The 11,971-nt window shown below is 34.6% G+C and overlaps 1 protein-coding gene across 1 annotated transcript in view; it reads right to left on the bottom strand.

Moving 5' to 3' along the window:
- DPP10 (dipeptidyl-peptidase 10 (non-functional)) overlaps positions 1 to 9,541 on the bottom strand; it is a 1,217,772-nt gene extending 1,208,231 nt beyond the window's left edge. Inside the window, exon 1 of the mRNA XM_012726412.1 lies at positions 9,005 to 9,541. Within this exon, the coding sequence (XP_012581866.1) occupies positions 9,005 to 9,064 (60 nt within the window). The 5' untranslated portion in view covers positions 9,065 to 9,541. The remainder of the gene's footprint in view (positions 1 to 9,004) is intronic.
- Between the last annotated feature and the right edge of the window lie 2,430 nt (positions 9,542 to 11,971).

The following is an 11,971-nucleotide window of genomic DNA, read 5'->3' as shown; positions in this document are numbered from 1 at the left end:
ATCGACGAAGTACACTGCTGAGGGGAGCAGCAGGTGGGTCAGGAGAGGTCTGCCACACCATGTGGTCACCTCCAGGGCAGGCGGGAATAGAACTCATGCGGAAACGGTTTTTAGATTCTCAGTGCTGTGCTTTAACCCGCTGCACCACTAGGGAGGGCTACTTACTTATCCTTTTAAATCCTCAGCTTTTTTGTCTGCAAAATGAGAGTTTAAACTAGAGTTTAAACTCTCAATCAGCAATAAGCAATAAGCATACCAATGAAACTGTGATCAGTATAGTATCTTAAATAGTTAAAAGGAAAAATTTAGTACAAATGGCTATCAGTCAAAATAAAAGAAACTTTCAAATTAAACAGTTTTAAAAAAAGTCAGTCACACTAAATTAAAGCCTTTAAAGACCAGCTGCTCTTAGCAGTGGGAGGTGCCAAATGAAGCTAATAAACAAATCTTTTGTACTTATGATTTACCTTAAGTAAGACCTGTCTCACTAATCATCTTACATCTTGAAGGTGCATCAGGTGTTTCCCCATCTTCACTCACTACTAAAAGCCATGAACCATAGGGATACTTCTCACAGTCACAGACCGGGTCCTATGGTTAGTTCTTATGACATTGTTTGCACTATTTCCTCTTAAGCTTTGAGTACAGTTACACCCTACAAGGCAATACAAAATCTAGGCCCCCATGTATATTCGCTGTCTTATCTATTGTCTCCACTCATCCCTAGCACTTGCACTCGACAGCAGCCAGTCAGCGCTGACAAACACACCCCACAATATTTATAATGCCTTGCTTCTTTGTCTTTTCCCCATGCTTTCCCTTTCTGAAATATATTTCCCCTTCTTTTTATCGGCCCAAGTCTTACATAGAAACCTGGTTTGGGATGTATAAATACCAAGGGGGAAAAAAAAAAAAGCCTTTTCTTTATCCCACCCACATGAAGCTTACTTCCCAGAGCATATACTGGTTTGTATTTAGCCACTCAGCACTTATCATTTTATTTTTTAATTGTAAACATCTGTATCCTAGGCTGTGCACCTTAAAACAAGAGTGTCACATTACTGTTTGAATCCACAAGTCTCTATCCATCACAGCATTCTGTGCTCAATGATCAGCCAAAGTCAATATTTCTTGGGACTATTCTTACACCTTATTTTATATCCTTTGAAGGAGAGCAGAAAGGACAACTTTTACCATAGCTTCCCTTCCTTCATCAAGAATACTTGTTTTGCATAGTCTCTGTTCCCTTATTTCACTGTTTCAAAAAAGTACCCCAGTAAAGAGCCCATCTATTAAATTCAGTAAATACCATCATGTTATTTATTTCCCATTAAAATACTGTGGAGCCCCATTTCTTAAGGCAAAATTCTGGAAACCCAAGTTGTAAGAAGAGGTGCTTTCATAATCCAAAAGTAGTGATTCGTCTCAGACATTAAGCTTTCTGATGAGAAGAATCTCACTAAAGTGCCAATCGATAGTCACCCTACAATGCCCTATCACAATGCCCTATCATTACAATCAATAGTGACTTGTCTGCTGACCCACAGTCCAGATAGAGGGATTGAAACTGTCTCTGTTTGGACACAGGCTTTTTCAACCTAATGTATAAAGGTACCTATTACATTAGGTACCTGCTTTCTATGTTAGAAGCCACTCATCCTCAAGATTATATGTTGTCACTAGCCAGGAGGCCCTTTTGACATCTAAGCATTGTTTATGATTTTAAAGTAAATTTTCAGTTCTGTTTAGGTTAAGAATAACCAAACTCAAACTGTATCACTTGGTAAAACAAGTGAGTATATAGCCTTCTTTGCTCTTTCATTCAAAAAAATATTGAGTGCCTACTATACTATAAACTACTTATTTGGCTAGTAACTGAAAATTAGCAAAAGTAAGAAAGAGGCCCTCTAAGAACCAGTGGAGAGACCTATATAGTAACAACTATATCTTAAAAGACTGTTACTTAGCAGGCACAGAGATGATGTAAGAAGACAGGTGATTAGGTGAAACTCTGGTTACCTATCAAAGGAAGTCTTTTAGCAAGACAATTTTGTATGACATTTCAAAGAGTGGACTTTGTTAAGAGGTAAAGGAAATAGTGAGACCAGAGGTAAGAAGGCTGTATCTAAATCAAAATAAAGCTATTCCTCATCCAACTTTATGAACAAACCATAACCCAATATTTTCCATTTTTGGAGCCCAGGACCAGGATGATTAGCTGCATTTTTTATTGAATTAATCAATCTGTTAGATGGCATTTAAACTCAATCTCGTTTTTCTCCTACTTTCCTGGTACAGGTCCATGATAAAATCTTGCAGATGTTACTACAATATTAGAAGATACTTCTCAGCTCCCTGGTGACTTCGAAATGAGTTTTTATCATCATTATAGTTAATAATAATTGCAAATAAAATTCTCGGCTTTCAAGTCATAAAAATTGATTCTCACTATACACCTCTCTATGAAAATGTCATATCCCTTAAAAATTGGTACTAGAACAAATTATAATACAAAGCACTTAGATAGCATTTTTGTTTGGGGAGATAATTTAAGTTTATTGCCCTTCTCTTAGTGGGCTGAAAATCCTTAACAGGGTTAACTGCCTTCCCCAAGGCCTCATGATTCATAGTGTGAGAATGAAAATTCAAGTTAAGGGTGACTCTCCAAAGGCAAACCTGCCTTGTATTATTTGTGTAGGTAGTAGGGTAAGCTGTGTGCTTTTGATCTACCTTCCCAATGCTAACTGTAGAAACAAACAAAATGATGGGTTCTATGAAGAATTTCCAAGATAAGCATTTCAGAAGGTAAATTTCCTTTATTTAAAGAATCATCACCCAGTTTAAATCTAATTCTTTAATGTAAATTAATTTCAGGGTTGACCATGAGAGTTCAGGCTTGAAAATAGTGATTCTTTTATTTGTTGGTATAATGATATCAGTTATATTTTACCAGCATAGCATTTATCATGAAGGAGAAAGGTGATGGTAATATTCCTGTCTACCATTATTTTGCCAAGTTTCAAATGAAGTTGGGAAGAAGGGAGACTTGTTCAGCACATTTTCTACTAACTGTTACTGTGGAGCTCCCTAACTACCTAAAAGTATTATTACGTGGCCCAAAACCAAAGTCAGAAACAGAACCACTGAAAAACAAACTGTCAGTACAATTTTTGAAAAATTGTCTGAATTTAAAAGACAAAGCTAGATGAAAACTTTCAACCTGTTAACCTTTTAAACAAGGCATTAGAATTTTATTTGGTTCACTTTAGGGCTCACAGACCTCAACAATAATGTAATAATCAACAAATATATATTCAGTGTCTATTGTGTGAGGAGACTTTTATTAAGTAAACTAAAGAAAGGTAAGTGATGAACTGATGAGATCTCAGCTCTCACAAAATTCATGTGATGACCTTACAGAGGTTCAGAAAGTATGCTGTAGGTGTTCAGACTCCTTCTGTGACATCCAAACAGACAATTCTTATAAGTGGACCACAACACAAATTTGTCAGGTTTTGTAGTCCCACATATTCAGTATTTCTAAAGTGCTGATTTGCATCATATCACTCTGAGGACTTGTTACAACATGGATTGCTAAGGCCTAGCTCCACTAACAGAGTTTCTATTGGATTAGGTCTAGGGGTGGCCCAAGAACTTGCATTTCTGACAAAATCACATAGGATGCTGTTCCTGCTCATAATGCTGGTCCCTTTAAGAACTACTTGAGCCTGTTCATTTCATGCTACATTTGTAGAACCACCTCTTTTCAATCACAATAATGGTATGTCATCAAAAATTTACATCAAGAATGTCTTTACTACCTAACCAAAAACATGAGTTTATAGAAAATTAACACCATTTTTTTCTAAGAAATAAATGAAGTGATAATTTTTTTCTAAAAGTTTTCAAATGTACCTCAATATACATTACATGACTATACAAAGGAAATGTTGCTGTATAAATACTATTAACATCAAATAAAAAAGAAACATTGTGTTTTATTAAGAAAGAATATCTCAAAGTACAAAACTGATGAATTTTATGGTAAAGTAACTCTCTCTTAAACACAGTATAAAAACCTTTAAAAGAGCTGAATTTATAGTCATTTGCAGTAAAATTGTACTATAATACTTGATAGTTTCAATTCTTGGTCATAAATTGGTAAATGATCATAAACTGGAGATCAGCAGAATTTCTAACTTATGCTCTAATTCATGTTTATCAGTGCTGTGATTTCTGCTTTGAGTACATGAAGAAGCTGGATCAGAATTAAAAAGAGTACCATTAGAGGGTAACACTCTCCCACAGTACCTTTCATTCTAATTGTTGTAAGTCTTCTCTCTTGGCTTCTTCAAATATCACCACTTAGGAGAATGGCCCTTTCTCCTAATGCTGAAGAAAAAAATCTGTGCCTTGCCAAATGGAGCTGTAGGGCTCACTGAATACTGATGACAACTCTTTATTGTGAGACTGAGTTGATAAGATTTTTATTTTTCTAGGAAGACTCTCTAAGATAAGGTACAATCTAGAATTATAATCTTCACACTGACAACTGTAAATAATAATGAAAATGAGATGATCTTACATTTTTGTAGATGATGATGACACAAACAGGTAGAATTTTTTCTTATATGCCCTGGCATTTCCAAATTTTTCTCAATGTAATCTGGATATTTATTTATAAAATGTTCTTTGTGACAAAGTTGCAACACTCATTCAAGTCCCATATAAAATACAGTGTGATACCCACCCTTTAGACTAAGGGTGTGGAATTAACAACTAGTGAAATGTCAACTTATGAAACTCCAAGCCAGTGTTTACCATGCCCACCTATCACAATGTCATATTCCGAATTACAGGTTTGGTAAAGGCAAAATTTTCTAACCACCACTCTTTAAACTTACTAGTTTAGCAAACATATACATACAACAATATTCTCTTTTACTCCCTTATTCTCTTTTACTCCCTTATTTCTATCCCCTCTTTCTTATACCATGAATTTAAATAGGCTTATAGATCAGAGGTATAAGGGGTGAAAAAATTTATTATTATAAGACACTTCAATATGCCAACATAATTCAGTAAAAATTATCATGAAAAATATTATTTGCTACCTTACAGATAATCTAGTCTAAAGTTATTGAATATACTAAGGACTGCTTTAGCTTCATTTTGCAAAAATATGCCATTATTCCATTAGAAGTGTATCAAAGAAACTAAAACTTTTAGACCTTGAAATTTTTTCTACATAGCACTGGTAGTGACAGTACTGAATGTAACAGTAACAGAATAAGCCAGGCAAATTTGGACTGAGAAAAAGAAGTGAGACTAATATAAAAGGGCTACTAGATGGGAAAAGTAAATAAATATGTGATGTGCACTATATTTTGGAGTTTCTCTAATGAAACATATGATTCCACATCCAGGAATAATCAATCTTAGTTAATTAATATATTCTAACTTTACTAAATATGTGTAAAGTGTCTTCCAGTATACTCAGACATATATGGAGGTTAGATTTATATTGTATGAAATAAAATTTTTTAAATATCACAAATTTTCTGACAAAGTTCTAAGTTTGCAGTTATATTGGAAAAAAAAAGTAAAGTCTTGTAATGATATTTGATGGGAAAGTTTAACTTGTGCAGTGCAATCAACAGAAACCAAACTAGGGAAGAAAATCACGGTCATTTTCCGAAGTGGGGACAATTCTTTAGAATTGTAGTTAATAACAATTCAAATTTAGATATGTATTTGGCATTCACAGATAGTCCATAGAACTTTCCATTATAGATCTCAGAGTGAAAGACCCTGTTTTTAAGTGCAGCCACCTTGACAGTAAGATTTGCTGTTATTTAAGGAAAAGCTTTATTGCTTTATAAGCTCTGAAATGGGAGATGGTTTATGAGTGTAACAATACATGTATTCAACATGCCTTCCAAAGTGAACTGAGAACAAGCCTGGCACCTTTATTGGACTTCTGCTCTGTTTTCCTGATCAATTTTCACTGTAGGAATATACCTGCTCAAGTACATAAGTAAAAGTGTCAGGGACTGGTCCAGCCGAAGAATGACCAAAATGACAAAATATAAATGGCAAATGCCCAGAATGTTTCCCTTTTTTTTTTTTCCAACTCTAGTCATAAACACAACAGATTCCTCTTTCTCCCACTTTGTCATCAAGACCACAGACAGCCTTCATTGTCATAAGTTGTTGAATTTGACCCACTACAGAGACCTTCAGTTTTCAAATTTAAGTGTGGAAATATATCACACACACACACACACACACACACACACTTGTTCTTTTCCTCCTACAAATTTGTGCCCTATAAAGCTATTTTTAGGCAATGAAATTAATTTTTGTTCATTATAGTTGCATTGTTTTTAGCAGCAAATTTTCAACAGAAGGAACAATGTACTGACATGAAGAACAATTCCTAAAAACATATGACAATGACCTATGGGGGAAAAATCCTTTAAAGATTTACGATTTCTAAAATTGAACAATTTAAAAAGGTTATTAGGTATCTGGATATTTTCCGAGCCACTAGTTGAGTACTTATCATTATTTACAGACCAGCCAGGTTCCATGTGGATTTTGTTTCTCAGATAGTACCTTCAACAGTGAAGAAAAAAATTAATTCCAATAAACCCTGCCTAACACAAGAGGATTAATTTCCAAAGAATTTTGAGCTCCAATACCTCATAGCTTTCCAAAAACATCACCCATCTTAGAGTTTTTCCTTAGGTTGCTACTGCATTTTGTTCATAGGCTAATGCATTATCTAAATATAGATAGCCATTTTTAGTATAAATTCCAAAACCCATAAATGTTTCATAATTGAGCACATAATTTGAAGTAAGAGAGCTTTTCCACTCATCCCTTTTTACTGTTGCAAATTGGAAAATACTCAAGTAATTACTTCCTTAATAGTTCAATGCCTGCAACTATATATACTTTATGAACATCACAAGTATCTTTTGCTCCCCAGAGCAGTAACAGCATGGTGGAGAGGGGGAAAGGAGAAGGTGCAAAATAATTTAATTTATCAATTAACCAAATTACCCAGAACTTTGATTCAAGATTCTTTCATTAAATCATTGATACTCATTGCTAAGTGGTGAGTTGTCCAGTGTTTATGATGTTTTTCATTTCAATTCAATGGCCGCAGTTAGAAAGAAAAAAACAGCATCTGCAAGATCAGCAAGATAATGCAAAACCCTTATACTAGAAACATTTCTTTTTCTACCTCCACAGTTTTATCTGGGAGCAGTCAATGCCAGACCACCAATAAGAGATGTGCTTTTAAGTCTTAGAAAGTAGTATCCACTTGTCCTCACTAAAGAAATAAGAGCACAAATAAAAAACTTGACTCCTGACCTCACATACTTAAAGAACAAACCACTAATTATTTTATGGTTGTCTAAACATATTCAAAAGTAGACCCCCAGCTCATAATTCCTCCTACTTTAGACTACAACACATATTTCCCTCTTGAATTTATATATCACTATAAGGATTCACATGTATTACTGTTTTAGCTTTGTTTTATGATGCTTATATAATTGACACATGTGGGGATCTGACATGCAAAGAAAAACTTAAATCCTAAAACTCAAGATTTTATTTCTGAACTTGGACACAGTGCAGAGAATTCAATGCTGAAAAAAGATTCTATGTTTGCCATTAGAGATGCTACAAACTACTTGAATTTGCATTCTTCGTGTATCGTTTCACTGTGTGTATTAATATATGACAGGAATCTAATTATGCATCATTTTATATTTTCTGGAGACCTTACTGCTTTTAAAAATACTTGTGGATAAATGAAGTAAATGTTCAGCTTATGCTCTATTTATCACTGAAAGAATCTGACAAAGAGTAGGTAGGTCCAGAAGACTTACTGAAAATTACATTCCTTTTTGAATTTAATATATGCACTGTTTTCAAAAAAATCTGAGATATAAACCTAAATGTAATATAATCCTAAAAAGACACTCTTCTCAAATTCTGGGATATCAGTACATGATATGCAACAGTAGGTGAATGAGAGATTGCAGTAACTAAATACGGTCCATCGAGTTATCAGTTCTTTCTACAAGAATTCCAGAGAAACCCATCACTTTTCCCAAGATGCAGAGCCCCTGCAGGAAATATTTAATATAAGTAATAAAACAAAATTAACCCTTCATTGGAAATCTAGTTATTTTTAAGCCTTCTTTCTTTGGAAATCTGGTTATTTTTAAGTTTCCTTTGAAGTAAGACTACTCAAAATAAAAGCAAGAAGAATACGAAGAATAAAAATAAACATTACTTAAATATAAACAAAATAATGAAATTCTGAGCTTGGACCTTCTGCCTTAATCTGCTGGGAAAATCCTCAAATTGAAAACTACCACCTAAATTTAAAAAAGTGTCTCCAATCATTTCTGTGGGTTTGACTTATAAGGTGGCACATATAAAAACATGTTTTTATACTCTCTCTACAGTCTTTTATACTCATTAGCTATATTCATTTAGTATAGCCAACAGTTCAATGCTCACAAGGAAGAATGTGCTTTTCTCTGGAGAGAAGAAGAGGTCCCAAATGCATATGATAATGAAGTACAGCAATCACCTTTTTTGTTCAATTTAACAATATCCTTTTCCAGCAGTTTGAAAATTATTCTATTCCATCAAGAAAATATGAACTAGGAACTCCTCCAAAAGCTCACAAAACTTTCCTCCTTAATTATATCATTGACATATTCTCAGTCCAAAAAAAAAAGCCAAAGTCATCAAAATAAAAGTATTGTTCCATAGAAACTACTCTTTTCAGCCTCTATACATTACATGCAAACAGAACCAAACACTTTACTCAGCTCCAAACTTCATTTCAAACTCAAATCAACCAAGTATCTCCACTGTAAATGCCCTGACATACCAATACCCATATGGAAGGGAGATGGAAAAAGAGACATATGCATAGAATTAGAGGATAAGAAAAAAATCTGTCTCCTACCTTTATTGTTTTTGAGGGCTGACACTTGATGTGATGGGAAACACTGGCAGTTTGGTTCATGTTTCAGGACCCTGGACAGTGCACAAGGCCAGGTGGAGTTCCAGGATGAAGTAGAGATCAAGTCTCTTCTATTGGACTTCAGTGAGGGCTCCTGCTGCTGCTGCTGCTGCTGCTGCTGCTGTTATCCCTGCTATTGCTGCTACTGCTCCTGCTGCTGCTGCTGCTGCTTTCTCACTCCGGAGGCTGAAATGCTGTCAGATTGGAGGGATCTGCATCTCAGCCCTAAAATAAAGCATTCACTTGGTTCACCATTCTCAAAGCTCTTGGCGATATGAAATACAAAGCCAAATACTTTCAATTCACTTGCACAGTACCATTTCAGTACTGAGATGTGACTGCTTCACAGTACAGCCAATAATCTTGGCTCTCATTCTCCTTTCAAAGGGACGGAACAAGAAAACACACAGAGATCAATTGCAGTTCCAGTTTAAAGGAACACTTGGACATTTTCAACTTCCCTTGATATAACCAGTTTATAATTTTTTCAGTGCAAAAGAAATCCCCTCCCTACTCCTTCACTCTTGATCCTTCACCCTCCCTATCTCCCTGAAATGCTATAATTCATTCTCATTTGGGAATTACATTTTATACAAATCTAGGTAGTGCTTGCAATGAAAACACCAGTAAATGCTGAAAAAGTACCTGTTGCCTGACATAAGGATTGCTAATTTTTTACATCTGTATGGTAAAGGACTGACTATTGCTATTTAAGAAATTCTGCAGTAACAGCTAACCAAGAGACTGAACTATAAACAGCTTTGTTATTTATTTGTATTAAAAAAAAGTTCTCAAACAATAATTAATAGATATGGCATTAAAGAAAGAACATGTTTTTCTTTTTTTTTTTCTTCCCTTTTCTTATTTTTAACTATTCTTTGTCTTGAGATCACATTTTATTTTCTGGGACAAACTAGTAAGCATCTCATACCAATTCAACTTCTCAATAGTTATATTTTTTCTCCAAATGACATTATATACAAATAAAACACAAATCTTAAAAAAGTTTCTGTGGTCACCGATCCCTGTTGTCATTTCAACACTCACTTGACTTTATATAACCTCACTGAAAAGAAGAGATCCAGTAGACTTGACTTAATGGAGGACATTATTTTCCAATATTTATTATAAAGTACTAGATGTGGCCTAAGCTGAGCGTGTATGTCTCATGTATTTTTGAAGACCAACACTTTTTACTCATCAGAAATATATCCAGCTGGTGAAGTGCCAGGTTTTTAAGTCTGAACTGCATGAAGCTTTTAGAAAGCTTTACAAGTGGGCCAAGAACATTACAGATAAACTCTAGCATGAGAAGGGATAAACTAATAAGTTTTGTGATGTAGTTAAATTTATACATGCTTTTAAAAATATTTCCTTTTTGAAACAGAAAATGGTCTACAGATTTTGCACAATAGTCCACAAATATTTGGAAAATGTGCTTCAGAGGGTGATGGTTCAAGCAGCACAACGGAGATAAGGAAGGACTTTAGAATGACAAGATAAGACTCAAGCTACAAAAGCTGATGACAGGAATGCTGGAGGAATCAAGAAAATAATGGAAAAAGAGATTGAGCCAATAGGAACCAAACATGTCCTAAATCTGGGACAGCAATATCAAGGTATCATAATGAGCACAGACAAAAGACCAAGAAATCTTGTGACTTCAAAGGTTAAAATTCTAAGCCATGAATGTGGCTGAAATTTGTGTCTTACATGTCGTTTTATTGAACAGCTATATTAAAAAACATAATATACTATATTACAAATTTTTACAAATGTGATCCATGGAAGTCATTTTATGTTATAAGTCTGTGGAACATTTAATGACATTTGTTCCTAAGATTCTATTTAAAACTTTGTTTTAAAAAATGTATTTATTGATGTCTCTAATTTTTTCTTCAATGTATGTTATCATAAGTAGAAATAACAGGTATAAACTGCATATTTTAATGTATAAAATAAATTATGTGTTTTTATTATTATTATTTTCATATACTTTTTACATCATTCGTCATTTTAATATAATGTATACTTTATGTTCTTGTGATCGGCCCCCAAGGAGTTCCCAACACAAATTCACGTATGCACCACCCCTGTAGTCCCTTGTGCTCTTCTACAAGGATCTTCTGCTTAATATTTTATAATATTGAAGATTATATATAGCATATGTACAACTTAAAGAGCAAGAAAATAAACAATAGTGTAGCCACCCTCAACCTAAGAATATAGAAGGTAGGTATAGTATAACAGTATACTTTATAGAGGTTTGATTTTAAAAATCTGAGGACAGAGGCAAAGATGTAAATCTACCTTCTCTCAAAAAAATATAATTTGAGAAGAGAAAAAAATAAAGCTAATTTTATCTTTTTAATTTTTTTAAAGATTTATTTATTAGTTATGCATACAGAACTGGGGCACAGGCCAGAGTCACAGGGGTGGTGAGCAAATTCACCAGAGACAGAGTAGAGAGCAGAACAGGCAAATGTACTGAAATACACTGCTGAGGGGAGCAGCAGAATACATGGCTGTGGGTCAGGAGAGGTCTGCTGCACCATATGTAGGTCACCTCCAGGGTGGGGTCAAACTAATACTGAAGCAGCTGCTATTAGCTTCACAGTGCTGCACTTTAACCCACTGTGCCACCAAGGAAGGCCCTTATCTCTTTTTTAATTGAGGTAACATTTGTTTACAATACAGTATGTGATCCAGGGACATAGGTTCACACCCTCAGATTTAGGTCAACATACTACAGCCAGCACCAAAGTACCTATAGTTCTTTACCAAACACCTCTGGGCACTCTCCACCCTTTGTTCCTACTCATAACCTCCATTCTTTGACGGTAGCCTCAATTCTGCAGTCATATGTCTACAGTTTGTTTTGTTTTAGTTCTGTCAGTTCCTTTGTCTTAT

This window comes from Condylura cristata, unplaced genomic scaffold (assembly GCF_000260355.1).
Source record: "Condylura cristata isolate star-nosed mole 26May11 unplaced genomic scaffold, ConCri1.0 scaffold00002, whole genome shotgun sequence".
Lineage (NCBI taxonomy): Eukaryota > Metazoa > Chordata > Mammalia > Eulipotyphla > Talpidae > Condylura > Condylura cristata.
This window is presented reverse-complemented; position numbering and strand designations above follow the sequence as displayed.